The sequence below is a fragment of the Manacus candei genome, unplaced genomic scaffold (genome assembly GCF_025592945.1).
Source record: "Manacus candei isolate 608988 ecotype Guabito, Panama unplaced genomic scaffold, ASM2559294v1 h1tg000009l, whole genome shotgun sequence".
NCBI lineage: Eukaryota > Metazoa > Chordata > Aves > Passeriformes > Pipridae > Manacus > Manacus candei.
In genome coordinates, this window is record NW_026138057.1 from 7,343,823 (window position 1) to 7,360,225 (window position 16,403).

At 44.9% G+C, this 16,403-nt stretch overlaps 1 protein-coding gene across 4 annotated transcripts in view; it reads right to left on the minus strand.

Annotated features, from left to right (window-relative positions):
• Positions 1-9,568, minus strand: part of MPPED2 (metallophosphoesterase domain containing 2) — a 107,264-nt gene extending 97,696 nt beyond the window's left edge. Inside the window, exons 1-2 of one of the 4 annotated variants that reach the window (XM_051776852.1) lie at positions 9,553-9,568; positions 2,733-2,975 (exon numbers count right to left, since the gene is read on the minus strand). In XM_051776852.1, the coding sequence (XP_051632812.1) occupies positions 2,733-2,860 (128 nt within the window). In that variant the 5' untranslated portion in view covers positions 2,861-2,975; positions 9,553-9,568. Of the gene's footprint in view, positions 1-2,732; positions 6,368-6,649; positions 6,716-7,901; positions 8,176-9,552 lie in introns of those variants that run through there. The other 3 variants (XM_051776853.1, XM_051776855.1, XM_051776854.1) reach the window with 3 other exon arrangements.
• Positions 9,569-16,403: the final 6,835 nt, after the last annotated feature.

A 16,403-nucleotide genomic window follows, 5' to 3' on the forward strand; every position in this document is an offset into this window, starting at 1 on the left:
TGAAACCTGTAGGTGGGAGCATTGCTTAAGATGACAAAATAATATTTCAAATTATATCCCTTTATGCAAAATAATTGTAAAATTTGCCTTTGGAATACCTGTTCAAATGTTAATTGGTAGAGAAATGAAATAAAAAGAATGGACAAACTGATTCAAAAGTTATACCACCAGAGCTTAAGTAAGTGACAAAATTGCTGTCCCAACCAGCCCAAGCAAAGGGAGCTGTAACAAATCCCCTGTTGTTTACCTGGCTGTACATTTAAACAGATTGACTAAGAAGTGCTGGTGGAAATACACAAATAAAGAAAAGAGAACTGTATCCCAGCTGACACTGTCACATGAAAGGCACAAAATGAAGGTGGGAGAAAAAGCACAGGATGTGTCCCACGAACAGGCAGACTGATGCCTGGAGTGCCTTACCCACCAGGTTTGTGCTGGTGATATTCCATGGACTCCCCTCTACTCTGTGTGAAACGAGAGCTGAGCCCAAAGGATACCAGAACCAGAAATGGCTCAGTATGTGCCATGAACCCAGTTCTCACCTTTGCACATGGAGATGCATATCCATAAAGAAATCAGTTCTAAAAAAATTCCCTTAGCAAAGAACACTGTCCTTAAGCTGCACCCAGCTCCTGATTTATGGTATGCAGCAGGGCCCTGCAGCAATATATTGCCCTGCTATTCACATACCTGTCACAACACTCAGATCCCATGTTGCTTTACTCATTTCTCATCATCCCATGATTTTTAAAATAAATTTTTCACTAGAGAATAAAGCTTCCTCAAACTCCCTCTTAGAAAAGAAAAAAAAAAAAAAAACAACCAAACACATGCATTACTTTAAAAGACAGCAACGATAAAAAAAAGCAGACTGTAAAACCAAATCAAATCAATCCCAGTGGCTGCAGCAACGTGGCACTAACAGAGATACAACAGGGTAAACAGATCATGGTTTCTTTGTTAATACTGCTTTTACCAATTTTCTGTTCAGGTTTCTCACTTGATGACATCCTCTTTCAAAAATACACACAGTGTTTCCACTACAAAACGCTGAGAAGACAAATAAAGACCCTGTCTGAAGCTACCACAGAACCCAGGCTCTCCTCCCCAGAAATAATTCAGCTGTTGTTACCATCACACAAACCCTCAGCCATAGTCGTCTTCACTTCCATGCTTTCCTCTACCCTCCTGGTAGGACCCTGTCTTTTTTTTTTTCCCCCCTCAATAGGTTTTCTAAAATCCATCATTTGTTATTCAGACCTACACCTGAATCCAGACTCGCCTCCTGCACTATGACATTGCTCTCTCTGCTTCCACTGTGAAACTGAGACTAATTAATTTCCAATTTTTCTAAATTTTGATCTCCCTTTAGTTTGCCACACCCTCCCCTGAAATCAAATTACTGATTTTAAGAAAGTTGCAGTATTCAAGTTAAAAATCATTTTAAATACTGTCACTAAAAATACTGTCACTGTACTGAACTTTGTAGTTTCAGTATTTATTTCAATTTCAGTTTTTCCAGACAAGAAAAGTACCTTTTAAGATATCCATCGAATCAATATCATTTAAGAGATACACTATCTATTAGAGGTGTGGCTGTCTAAACGTTTTCAATCAAATGTAATTAATGAAAACTTTTTTCACCTTGAAAAGTCAGCCACATGCAGGACAGACACTCTTCAGCATCCTTCCCAAAGTTGCCTTTAGGAACATTGTAACCACGTGAAATCCTATTAGAAGGTGCTGAACTCCTACATTGTGACTCTTCCGGCAGCCTTCTACATAACAAAAATGCAATGAAGTACCATACAACTTTCCCCCCCTTATTATGCTAAATCCTTATCAAATTCAATAGTGTGACATCGTTCAAAATCCTGCCTAACAATGGCTCGCAGGAGGTCAAGAGATGTCGGCTTTGTTTTAGTTTCACGTGCTTTTCAGTCTATTAATGCTAAAAGAAAAAGAACCTTCACAGAAATAACCGATAAAGATCAAACCCAACTAAACAATGGGAAGGAAATTCGGAGTTAAAACTGGTACTTAGCTCTTTGCTAAGCAAGCAGCCCATTGTGCCAAAGGTGCTGGGCGGCACAAGGATCCCGGGTCACACAATACCCAGGAATAACAAGGTGAGGGAAGGAGCTTTCAGCTCTCCACTTCCCGTGCTCTTGTTGGTTCGGGCCAGAGCTGTTGTTTTAAGAGAGTATTTGTATTTCTTGGGAGGAACTACTGGGCAGACCCCGACTCCTTTGTGCGGCAGGTTGCGGGTGGAATGGAATGTGTCATGCGGCACACGTTCCACTCGCAACCAGGAGGACAAAGGATTCACTGATCAGGGGGGACAATTAGTCCCAATTAGGCCTATTTCGCAGCTGAGTGTAAGGGCTGGGGGAAGGGAGCTTAATTTTTAAAGCAATGGGTCCCTCAGGCGAGTTAAAAGAAAGATCAGTAGAGTGACAAGCTTGAGAACATTCGCCCCACCAGTCGGCACAGGGGAGTTCCACAGAGGGGATGGCAGCGAGCCTCGGGCAGTCACCTCCAGGAGAGGATGGAGGAGGGCTTCTCAAACCTCAGACAGCCAGGTAAGAAATCTGACAACCATTTAGCCTCTTGGCTCATGTGACTAACCAAATTTCCCAGTTTTCAACCCACTCCTTCAGCAGCGGTTCTCCATCTCAGGCACAGGCAGACACACGCTCAGACACACGGGCAGGAAGGTCGGGAATACTCACATATGCACATGTGGAGGCTGGAACCTGCTCTGGTTGATGTTGTAGTGTGTAAACGCCTGCGTTGGGTTGGAGCTGTATTCATCCACTGTTATGGTAACTTTGCCTTGTGAAGGAATTCCATGAGCCATCCTTCCTCCTTATGGACATGAGCAGCTCACAACTTCCCAAGGCCAGGAGCAGGGTAGGGCATTGTGGTCCAGGCAGCTCCCGATTCCCAGCAGCTCCTCATCAACTCCGTGACCTCTGCCAGGAGAGAAAGACAGCACACACTGCTATAAGCTATGAGGAGATGTAAACATACACAGACAGATTACTCTATCCTCTCCTGATTTCTATTCAGGCACCTTTTCCTATATTTTTTACGTAACCCTCACCCCACTCTCTAAGCATTACTATTCACTTTTTTGTTTGTTTGTTTATCTTAGGGCGGGGGGGGGAATAAAACATATGAGTTTAAAGCTTCTGTTAAATACTCCACATTTCATATTCTTTATTTGAAATAATATCTTGTGCTAACTGCAACCACGAAAACTAACAAGTGGACCCAGTTTGCTGAAAGATAAACGACTTTCCACAAACATACACACTTGTTTTCTAGGCCCTATTGCAGCTTTACCACGTGAATGACAATCTAGAGACTTATAAGAAACTGATGTAAAGAACATTTTAAAATTGCATAGCTGAAGTTACACCCAAATGCCTTTAAATCAAAGTATTTATTTGTCCAGAGAAAGGCGATTATCCAGACAACGTTTGCAAAATATTCATGTTATAGTGCACTAGCAATGAAACTGGTTTGGATTCACCACCAGACAGTAATGATTTATCTGACAGATTTAAGTGCGATTTTATGCACAAATATTTCTGAATAAGATGAAAGAAATAGGCTCTTCCCTCCGTATGCATCTCTATCTTTCACTTCTTCAAAGTGCTCTTAAACGTATTTTGCGTCAAGACTGGATGTCCACTGTAATATAAGCAAAACCCAAATAGCCAGAAACCTCCCAAACCTGCTCTGCTGAGCTTCTTGCACAAAATCTGAGCTTCGATTTCTGCCGTCAATAAACTGAGGATCCCTCAGCTGCCTTCCTTTCAGAGGGACTCTGTGAAAATTGATCAGCTGATGTTCGAGGAACACTTTCAAGATGAGCAACTCTTTAAGAGCCCTGCTCACGAGGCAGATGCTCAGCTGGGACACACCATCCCAGCAAGGACTGACATGAAATCATGACACCTGGCATCAGCTGATATCCCTCCCTTTAGCTGCCACACGCAATAGTGTTTTTTCCATGTCTGCTGTGTAATTCACAAAAGTAAATCAGTGCTTACTGGGAGGAACAAAGAGATGGGAAAGAGAAGAGAGTGATTTGAGCCCTGAGCATCAACACTGGTTTTTCAGTGTGATTTTCCTGGACCTCTCTAGCTCCCAAATAGAAATGTGTTTGCCATGTGTAACATGAAATACTTGAAATCTTTGATTTGTATTCAAAATATATTTTTAATACAAAGACTAATTTCCAGTTTGGCATGAAGCATGATGAAAATGCCCTGCAAATGGCAGATGGCCTGCTATAGGCCATTTATTTTACTATTTTACCACCTCAGGCCTATGTAGGCTTCCATATGTTAGTTGGGTTAAGACATTCTGCAACCTTCATTCCAGTAACTGGGTTCTATCCTACGTCTTCTTTAGATGGAGGGAAAAAAATATAAAAGAAGATGAAACTAAAGCATAAAGTCCCAGCTTAACAGACTGTCACTAGTGAGATGGTACATCTTTGTAACTCAGGTTATGGTCTGGTCTCCACACTAACCCCCTCAGTAAGAACAAGTGCAATAGTTTCAGGAGCAAGGTGAGCTTTACTGAAACAAATCTTTGCTGCCTTGGATGTGATGTAAGATGCTGCAACAACTGCTCACAAATCTTAATGTAGCGGTTACCACACCAAGTTTGCAGCTGTTTCCTTAATTTCCTTTACCATTATATTTTAGTGTTATTTTGCATAACAGTAAAACACAACACCTGCTTCAAACCGCAGTCCTGTTCCAAGTACTGTAATTCTTTTGAGATAGGAACTGCGAAGAGTGCACAACACAGAGCAGCATAATTGCCCTGTACTGAAAAGTAAATACAAATGAAAACATCCTCCTGCCAGAGAAATGACTGTCATTAGCAAGAATGCTGGTCATCAGAGCTCCCAGGAAAAAACCGGAACAACTAGACTTTTTCTTTTACACAGCAAGAACTTTAGCGTCTGCATATATTAAGAAGTGATGTGAAAAGTAGATGTGTAATGTTACTTTTTTCCACAATTAAAAACAACAATATAAAACAACACATTAAACCAACAACAAAAATATGCTTGGGCTTTCAGAAAAGCTAAATGACACTGTTTTTAGTAATCCAGCATAAGAAAGGTCAGAACATTAAATTTCATATTATAGTTCACTCATGGAAGAAAAATCTAATTTGTTCATGAGAGTGAATTATACATACAGATAATAAGCATTTTTTTCAACGTTTATAACAATCCATGTTACAGAAAGAAATTACAACTAACTGGCATAAAACAAATGACAAGAGGATACTTGAATAGCTGTATTAAATACTTTTAAGTTGACTCTCAGCAAGATTATAAGTATATAAGCTGCAATTCCTTCCCATTGTTCTAATCTTCAATCTTGAAAATAAATCTCTATACTTAAATTAAGACACAGCTGAACAAAATATCCTTTTAAGCTGAAATTCACAACAAATGCCAGACTGGGGGTTAAAAAAGAAAGTAAAATTTGAAGCTGGCTTCTGTGTCAATTCTCTTAATTTCCTTTTAGTACTCCATAGAGTACTACAGCTCACCTATCAGAAGTATCTAATTATTACCTTCCTTACTGTGAATGTCTCTGAAGAAAATAAAAAAGAAGCTGAACCCTTCAAAACTTTAAAAAACAATATTTTAGGCCCAAGATTAAAACAAAATAAATTAAAAAGACTACTTTGAATCGCTCCTGTTCTTCTTTCTCTAACTGTGAGCACTGTTTGAAGATTACATGCAGGAGATGAGTACAAAAGAATAAAAGTTGCATTATTTTCCCATCTATCAAGTATAACAATGTGTAATATATTCCACGCTTTACAAGGCAGTTTTACGTAAGAATGACCGCATTAAAAACCTAAATAATGATTTTTTGGCGTGTTGTGTTTTCCCAAATATAGGCAGTTATCCTTTTCCAGCGTGTATTTGTACCGGCAGTGAGACAGGAGATGTGCCATTGTACACATCTGCTCAGTGTTACAGGTAAAATCCGGCACTTTTTCAGAACAGGGCTGGCCCAAACTTAGGCGCAGCTAATTGTAAATCTGTACACTGCTGCCCTGTCATAAAAACTACCACGAAATAAGCACAGGTATTTGAAACGTAACATTACATTTCACGGAGAGCTACACACACGAGCCCTGCGTATGTACACGCACACACACAGGCACGCGAAAAACCCATTTCCCCAAATAAAATATTTACGCCTTCCTCATCTGAATTTCAAACATTTGCCTCCGGCTGAGCTCGGGCCGTAAGAGAAAATGCTGAAAGGCAGGAGACGGGAAGGGTTAATCCCGTGTCAACACCTTCTGTTGATACATCCACTATCCCGGCGCTGTTACACCGACACCACACGTTCCGCCCGCCCGGGGCGCGGGCACCGGCCCCGCCGCCCCCGCATCCCCCCGCACTCCCGCTGCGCTGCCCCTCAACCCGCGGGGCTTTGGCAGCGGCCCCGCAGCCCCCGAGATGCTGCGCTGCAGTTTGCGGACAACTCCGGGCTCCAGACACCCCATCGAGTCCGGCGGAGGCGCGGGGGGGGGCCGGACCCCGACACTCCCCCGCCCCGCTCCCCCACCCCGCCCCGCCGACCCCCGGTACCTGCGCTCCCGGCCGCTCCCCACCGCCGCCCGCCGCCGCTCCCGGGCCGCCCCGGCCGCGGCCCCGCGGGGCGCCGGGCTCGCCCCCCGGTGATTGATGGCTCCGGGTGGCCAATGGCTCCGGCGCGGCCCCGTCCCGGCGTGTGCCGCAGCCCCCGCCCCGCGCCCCCTGCCCTGCCCTGCCCCCGCCCCGCGGCTCCGGGGGGCATCGCTGCCCTGTCTGCGCCGTACGTGCCGCGCCGCACAAAGTTCGCGTCGCCCCCGTGTCCCCCGGCTGCCACGGGCCGGGATGATCCGCGGGGGGAGGATGCTCGGGGGAGGGATGCGATGAACTCCGCGGCAGCCGCGGGCGAGCGCGGCGCGGCCGGGCGGGGGGGGGCGGGCGGAGGCGGGATGCCCGCTGCTTTTTATCCCGGCGGTGCCAAGCGCGCCGTCCCCCGCACCTCGCCCCCAACCCCCTTGAAAGCTTCCAAGTGTCTGAGGCCTCCGGGATCAGCGTTTCAGAGCGGGTTCTACGCCGGCCAAAGGGCGAGGGGCAACTCCGCCGGGGAACGGCGAACCAGCCCGCTTTTCCCTCCTTTACTTTTGCGGCGTGTTCCCCCCCTACACACACACACACACACGCACCCCCATCCCCGGGTCCCTCGGCGCCGGCAGCCCCGTCCCCGCCGGCCGCTCGGCGCTGCCGCCCGCCCGCCCGCCCGCTGGCCCCAGCCAGCACAATGCTCCCCGGCCTACCCTCCCGGCCCCGCCGCGCCGCCCCCCGCCCCGACCCCGCGCCGGCAGCCCCGCACACACCCCCTGCCGCCCCCGCGCCGCTTCCAGCGCCGCCGACCCCTCGCCGCCCCCCGGCCCGGGCGGGGGGCGCGGCGGCGGCCGAGGGCAGCGGGGGCACGGCCTGGGCAGCGGGGCAGGGCAGCCGCGCTCAGCGCCGCCGGGAACGCGCCGCGGCTGCGGGGAAGCGCCAACGCCGCCGCCGCCGCCGCTGCTGCCGCCGCACCGACCCGACCGACCCGACCCGACCCGGCGGGCTCGGGCGGTCACGCCGGGGGGCGGCAGGAGCGCAGGCGGCCGGGTTTATCCTCATTATTGTTCGCGGGAGGCTGGACCCGCCGCCGCCGCTGGAGCTCCTGCCCGCCCCCCCCCTCCCTCCCGCTCTCTCGCCCATGACACGGCACCTCTAACCCGCCGCTTTGTGCGGCGCTGCCCCCGCCGTGCCCGCCCTGCACCGACACCGGCCCGGGGCCGCTCACCTTCCCTCCGCCGGCTGCCGCTGCGGGCGGGTCGGGGATGCCTTCAGCGGGGCCGCTCCATGGGGCTGCGGGGGCGCGGCCGGGGCAGAGCCTGCGCCCGACCCCGCGGCGGTGCCCGGCGGGGCCCTGGCTCCGCGTCCGGGTCCGGGTCCGGCTGCGGGAGCGGGGCGGCGGCGGGGGCGGCGCGGTGCAGTGATCGGGACTGCCACTGGGGTCAGGGAGCAGGCACCAGGAAACACGGCGGCCACGGCGCGCTGCTCGCACACACACACACACACACACACACACACACACACACACACGCACGGCTCCTCCCGCTGCCTCGCACTTCACCCCCCCGGGCAGGGAGGGAGGGAGGGAGCAGTCGCTGCTGCATTTCCCAAGTGCGGCACGGCTTTCCCCCCGCCGGGCCGGCTGGAGCGGTGGCTGTGCCGCCCATTGGGGTCACGCAGGGGTGCCCCGGGGGAGCGGGGAGGGCAGCGCCGGAGCCCACCGGGACCCCCATCCCCGCCGCCGACGGGCAGCGCCCGCCTCGCACCCCCAAACACGGCCGGCCCCGCTCCGCGCACCGCCGATCGGCTCTGTCCCTGCCCACACGAATAGCAAAATAAATAAGTAACAACAGCAAAAATTAAAAAAAAAAAAAAAAAGTAAAAAAAAAAAAAAAAAACTCGGAACGGGTTTTCGCATCTTCCGCCGCACCTTTCGTCACTGGGTGTTAATGCGGTGCTCTGCTCCTTTGTAGGTAAGCTCACCTCAGCGGCCAGAAAAACACACAGAAACACCACCGCAGGGTTCGCCTTTGAGGCCGAACATTGTCTTAGGGTGACTGGGGCTTTTCTATGGAAAGATAGAATCGGGGAATCACGGAGGTTGCTGTTGTCTTTTTCTTTTTTTTTTGTCTTCCTCCCCCCCTCCCCATCCACAGCAATTGTGTCAACAGCCACAACAGTAACAAAGTAAAGATTATAGGTGTTTGCTCTGTTACTTTCAAGACAGCAAATGGAAGGGGAGACTTCCACAAAGGTACACTTACAATGGGGAGGGAAAAAAAAGAAATAAGGAAGAAAAGAAAAGGAAAAAATCAAAACAATTTTGAATAGTCGAGCAGATAGAAAATAGATAACAGGTCTCTAAGAGTAAATAGTGTCCTATATATCTTAAATAAGTAATTTTTACTCTGGCCAACCTTCAGACATAGATGGCAAGCAGGCAGGTTTTTCTTTGTTACTGAAAACTGTGAGAAGGGTCCCTTGTATTGCCAGGCAGAAATCCACTGGGATGGATTGTTCTGTTTAGAATCATGGCAAACTAAGAAAAAATCAACCTAAAAAAAGACTAAATGGCAAAAGGTTTTTTCCAAATTTGCCCTTTCAGTCCCTCTTTTTTTTTTTTTACTATTGTCTTTATCCCTTTTAACAGAAGCAAGCACTGTGAACCACCAAAGGAAAATTCCTGTTTCAGACAAAATGGCCCACAGATGAGTCGTCCTCCTAATCAAATCAAAGTAACATTTCCAGGGAAACTTTGCCTGGAATGAAGTCTGAGGCCATAGTTTCACAAGAATTTTTAGCTGACTTACTCTGACACAGCTGTAAAAAAAGCAGTCCAGCATTCAGCCCACTCCCCCCACTTCTGTCCCTGCACTCACCCTCCTGTGAGAGCTGGGAACCCCACCTGGGACACTGATCCATTCAGCACCAGGGAAAAACGTTCTGGTTCAGTGTGAGTCCGTATCCTCACTGAGTCCACTTCACAACTGCACAAATGCTTCTTCTGGAACAAGGCAGGGAGTGAGATGAGCAACTGAGGACAGAGAGAGAGCAGGACAGCTTCATTGGTACCACTGCCAACTTCAGCATAGGAACATGGAGGGGCAGGGGAGCTTGACCCTGAACCTGCTGCATCCCTTCTCCCCAGCTGCAGCAGAAAGACTTTTCCTGTAGTTGTGTCCTTATACATCTGGAGCCCCCAGCACTACAAAAAGGAGCTTCTAGCCCAGAGGGAGAAACAAGGTGGAAGCCTGGGTAGGTGGCTGGACTGGGAGTTAGAAAGCTCAAAGACCTTCTCCCTGATGCTCTGTGTGGTAAGAGACAGATCAGACATTACCCCAGTGTTTCAGTGTCCTGGTACTGAAGTGAGCACTTACCTGATCTACTGGTCCTTAAACAAAGCAAGCTCTGGGACCTGAAAGTTAGAGGTACCTGGGTACTTGTGTGAATCCAGAGTGGGACCTGACTCTAGGTTCACACTTCTATCACAATACTGAGTGTTCCTCACCACCACCAAGCTGTAATACAGTCACCAGGAGCACTGTTTTTGATATATGACTTGACAAACTCTGGAACATTTTCTGTTAAGAGCACACAACGAAACTTTTTCCCTTTTTTCAAACTACTTGTTTTCTGTTTCCCCAAGAACAGTATGCTTTCTGAAGATGCACCCACTTTAGAAATGTGCTGGCCCTGGGAGTTGCTAAAAGAAGGAAAAAATATTTAAATTCATTAAAGGATTTTCTGAGGAAAGGAGTTACTTTCTCTAATTCACAGGAGCAGTATCAAAATGCAAATACAGAAAAATAAAACATCTATATTTTGGCTGGAATCTGTACTTATTAATATACACTTGACAAGAGGATCTCAGAGATAAATTCAAAAAGCAAAAAAAGTAAGTGAGCTGTTTATTGTGAGTGTCACAGGACTGATTTTTCTAGCTGGGTGAAATTCAAAACAGTGAACAAACAGCTCTTGTTTACTTTAATACTTCCTATTTGTAATATTAAAAGTGTATGTTACACATGAAACCTTAGTCAGAGTTTGCACTGGATTTTATTTTTTCACTTCTACAAATCCAAAGTGAGTGTCATCAAATGTACAGATGCAGGAGATGCATGTTAAATATTATAAAATACTATACTATCCCAAAAAGCATACCCATTCTTCAAAATCTATTATGTCATCTCTAATACAGTTCATAGGAACCACTGCCTCCAGTTTCTGCCAAGCACAAGACAGAGCTTTTGAGACACACACAGGGTAATCTGGAGTGAAACACAGATACCCATCTCATTTTGCTGTTCAGGTAAAAGCTTCCCTGAGCATCTGTGAAGCAATAGAAGAAAGAATAATTTAAAGTCCATCTCTGAGAACTCATTCCTTAAATAACAGAATTTTTTGAGTGATCTTTTACACGGAAAGGAGTTAAAAACAGAACAAGCAAACAAACAAAAACCACAAAACAAAATCAACCAACCAACCAACCAACACCAAACAATTTTCAACCAAACAATCAAACAACCCCCCAATTTTAAAACACGTGCAAACCACACAAGAAGAACAAATTCATTTTTTTAAAAAAGCCTCCTTCCAAAAAGGGTTTCAAGGCAGGTCAGTTCCCCAGTCTAGTCCACAGCACAGTCCCTGGAATGCCCACACTGGCACATGGGAGACTGCCTCTGTCTGCAGTGTGAGACCAACACCAGCACAGGGTGTGCTACAGTTCCACAAAAAGTTAGGCCAGTGTTTCATACTGTCTTTTCGTTTGGACACAGTGTCAGAGGGGTTTAATTTGTTTGTTTCACTACATGGCCTTTTTAGCCACTTTAAGACCAGAGCATCAAGGGTTCTCATTTGCACTGCAAGGAAAATTCACTTTCGGCCTGCAGAGGCAGGGGCATGCAGGTGGAGTACCAAACAATTTGTATTTTGGTTGGTTAACATTTTAAGAAAGTAGAGTTTGATCCAGTGGACAGGCACTGGTAGCAGTCTACACCAAAAGTCACTGGACTCACCATGTCAATACAAATCACTGCAGTTCTGCCAAAACCTGTAACTTAACAGGCTCATTCCCCTCATTGCAGCAGAAATTCTTCACTAACTGTGGAACAGAAGACAACAGCAGAAAACTGCATTAGTTTAGGCTTAATGTCCCACTGAGTCCCACAACATTCCAAATTTGCTGGATGTAGTTGGATAGATTTAAAGTTCTCCACTGCTCTCCCTCTTCGCTTGTAGTCCATAAGTCACAGAGCATTTGGCATGCATGCTGGCCAACAACATGAAAACAACAGAAGATCATAGTATAATCTATGAAGAACAAACAAACAGAAAAAGAAACCCCTCCAGGATTCCAATTTTGAAGATACAAATTGGGTTTTTTTAGCTCTTAGAGCTCCTGAACAAAATCACAGACTGGAACTGGGAGTTAATTGAATCCTAGAAGCTGAATTAAAATAAATAAATAAGTAAATAAATAAATAAAAAATTGCCTCTTGGCTTTTGGTTTTTGTATTCTGTGCCATTATGAATTTTCATCCCACTTTTTCTCTCACAAACAAGGGCCCACACACTAACCTGTTCAACACTCCAGCAAACACTACATCTTGAAGAAGACTCCATGACCCCTCCAGAGAAGCCCACCAGCTTTTGGAGGGAAATGACAATTCTCCAAAGGAAGTGAAATTTGCACCTTCTGTCAGAACCTGCAGACACAGAGGAGCACGACATTACAATGCTGCAAGAGCATCAGGTAAGACTAATGAAGGAGATATCACTAGTTGCTCTCTGGGCAGTCTTTTTGTATTTGATGGACCAGAACTTTGTCTGCTGCCTTGCCCCTTTAAAACAAATTAAATATTTGATTGGAACTTTCCTATTCGTCCTCTCTAGAAATAAAAAATTATGCAAAAAAAGGTTGTAGGTGAGTCATTTGCCCTTCTAAAAAATCCCAGTGTAACTGATAGTCAAGTTACCTAGAGAAGAAACCAGTCCTTTTTTTTTTCTGGAACATTCCACTGAACATTCTTTTTTCAAAACTGAGAAGGATATATGGGTGATTTATTCCTTCATAACAGAGCAGGCAGTGACTTCAGTTTTGTATGTATGTAAAGATCCAAGTGTTGTTTGATGGAGAGCAGTTACTGCAAAGACATTACTACAGGAACTCCCAAGCACTGAAGGCTCAGGGCACACTACAAGTAAAGGTTTTTGGGGGTCACCTTCTGGTAAATGAGCTGTGACAGGGAATACACAACTGTGGGAGTAATGTGAGGTGTTTAAACATCCTGTGTAATGCATAACAATTTACCTGTTTGGAAGAAGGTGGATGCCTTTTTCCACAAATGATCATTTTATGATTTAATTGGTCTATAACGCATTGGGTCAAAGCCAATGCATGAGAAAACCCTCAGTTTAATTTGTCTGCAGTTCAGGCACTCAGAGCCCACTGTACCAAATAATTCCAAAACTTGGTGGTGTGTCAGGAAACAGGCATTAGTATTACAGGAGAGTGTATTACAAATTTCTCCTCTCCTTGACCTTTAACTTGTTCAACAACTCCCTTCTCTCTTCATCACACAGATTATCTCCCCCTGTGGCAGGCCCTGGCCACACTATGTTTCTGTTCCTGGGTGTAATACGAACTGTGTCCTCATGAGTTTTGAGAAGTCACACTCTCTACCTGTGTCCTTCTGACTTCAGAGAGGAGATCTAGTGAAGTGGTTTTCTGTCACACTGAGTGCATTCTACAAATGGCAGACTCTACAACCTGAAATTCCTGCAGACAGAGAAAAATTCTTCTCTCTAGTCCTGAGAGAAGGTCCCTATTGCACTGAAAGTTATGTGCAAAATTCTCAGCATCGGTCAAAATTCCATGTGGAAAGCAAACTGCAAAACTGAGATAGATTTGGCTCTCAGTGCAAGTAAAGCAATTTACATGGTAGTGCAGAAGTGAGAATATTACTCCTGTGCTATCTTGTTGACATTTTTTGAGCACTACAGATTTAATGGCAAATTCATCTGATGATGATGACTATTGTCAACAGTTACTCAGAGTTAACCTCTTTACATCTAAACAAATAGAGCTTCACTTCATGCCTTGCATAATTAACTTTATGCTTTTGACAGACATTAAGAACCACGGTCTCCAGCACATCTACATCTAGTTCCAGTTTACAAAATCCTGATTATCTTTCGTGTTGGAACTGTGGTCCCTCCGCAGAAAATTGCAGGATGAATGTAACAGAAAACCTTTAAAGTTGTCAGGGCTTCCAGCATGGACATCTTTCAAATCTGAGCAACCAAGACCCCCTAAATGAAGGAAAAGACTTTCACAGTCGTTCTCAGGAGTCTTGTCACTTTAAATGTCCCCAGTAACGTTGCTGATCTGAAGGTACACGTAAACCTAGAGCCTGAAGGTGAAATGTTTATTGTGTGTTAATTATCATAATTATCAAACTTAGCTGTACAGAAAATATAGTTCAGGTTGCTTATGAATCCTCTGAGTCTGTGGGGAAAGAGAGAATCTTAAATTTAAAAGCAGTGCTCTCTAATATAAGGTAGGTTTCTGGAAAGAAATGGCTAAGGTCTTACCATTTAACCAATGTTAATTTTTATCCCTTGATTTGACATTTCAAACCCAATATTTCACAGCAGTTATTGTCTACATTTTTAATGCGTTCAGGCTGAAAACACTTCCTAAAAACTGAAGGATTCTACGCTCTTTGTCTCAGACACCCTAGGAAAAGAAATCCTGTATTCCAGTTATTGTCTGGCATTTGAGTTCAGTGCTGGCAAACTGGTCCCTGCATGTCTTTGAGGCATATGGAAATTGATGATGAAAGTGTCTAGTATAACTACAAGTATAATTTGATGAAAACTGGAGCAGTGAACTGTGAGAAACTGCTAAATCAGTGTCATCAAACTCTGCTTGAAAAATAATGAAACAGAAATACCACCAGGACACAAGAAATGCAGTGCAAAGGCTGTGAAACCAGAGAGCAAAGACAAAAAAAAAATAAGGAAACACACAAGATATTATTTTAATTGTTATTTTTAAAACACATGCCCAAAATACAGTACAACTGTCCTGTTCAAATTCACTTTACAGAGACAGTGACATCATGTCTCCTCCAAATTGTTCAAGCCCAAATCTTGGCACAAGCTGTTCCAATAGAATATCATGCTCAGCCCTGGCACTCTCTCCTGTCTACCCATAACCATGTGCAGAATAAGAACAGCACTGTAGCCAATGCAAATCCTTGTTACAGCTCAAGTCCCTTGGGGCAACAGAAAAATACCAAAATAGAAAACATATTACAGTTTTAAAGCAATAATATTACTAAGGAAAATAAAACAAACGTAACCTCAGAAGCAAGATGACATTTATTGCCTAAAAAGTTAACAATTCCTGAAGCTGTGAAAGTACTCTATAAATAAGACCTGAAGATGGCAGTGAAAAGATCCTGATATTGCTTTATTCATACATTTTGAATGAAAACAAAACAAACTTCATAGAAATCTGAGAGCAAGAGGACAAAGGAAGAAGATATTGTATTTTTTGATACTGTGTGTATGTTCTGTTTACTGATGTTTGCCTACATCAGCAAACACACTCGAATTACTAAGAAAAAACCCCTAATGATTCCATTCAGTTGTACCCATGTTTTGAGAGAGCAAAATGCATATGCATGCCCAAGAAAGGGATATAAGCATGCATATTTGTAGACTTGCCAGAAAATTTGTACAAAAAGATCACAGGGAGACAGAGACAGCTGGAAAAATTGGAGCAGGGGCTCTGATTTTCATGCCAGTGTTACACCTAATGCAAAGGGAATGCAGATGATGGACTGCAAGCTATATGTTATTCCTCCTGACACTTTGCAGTGTGCTTGTAGGACTGGGAATAAGGGAAAAAAAGAAAACAAAAAGCACACGAACAAACAATAAAACAAGACAAAGAAATTATGGAAACTGCGCTACTATCAATTAAAATATTTATTTTGGGACATTTATTACATTTCACATCAATGTTTTTATGTACAAAAGACAATCATCAAGACCAAGCAGTGGAATGCCAAGCACTAGTTTTTAATATCTGAAAGTTTAGCTAAACTATACCTTCAATCTCGCCATGACATACACAGAAATGGAAAATATCTATAAACAACATCTCTTGAAGGTCCTGTATCACGCTTTGAAAGAATGGTAATGAGAAGTTTCTGCACATGGATTTATCCAGATTAATTATCAACAAGCCTAACTAGAAAGTTGTGCAAACAAATATCTAGAAGACTCCTTTCTGTTAGGGGATATACAGATAGGAGGTTTAGTAGAAAAAGGGTAAGTGGAATCTTAAGAGGACTTTCTGGTAACACATTCAAGTCTCTAAACTAATCTAGGTGTGATTTCCATGGGTTTTGATATCATCTCTTCCCGTGAGGTTGTCTCAAACCCTATGTGTTAAAAAGTCATTTTCTCTGCTGGTTACTGGTAACCCAAACCATGCACTTGAGGAGCCTTCTATCTGTCAGTGTTTTTTCCCCCCCTCAGACCTATTGACCACAATTCCATCTTTTGTGATGTTATTACTGTACATTCCAAACTGTGATCTTGTTGTAAAAAGAGCCTCCTAAAAGAAAACCAGTTTATAAAATCAATTATAAGTCTCAGTTAGACTTTAAGCAGGGTACCTTTCTGTGCCCCCAGGGCTCCTGTGGGTTCCTGT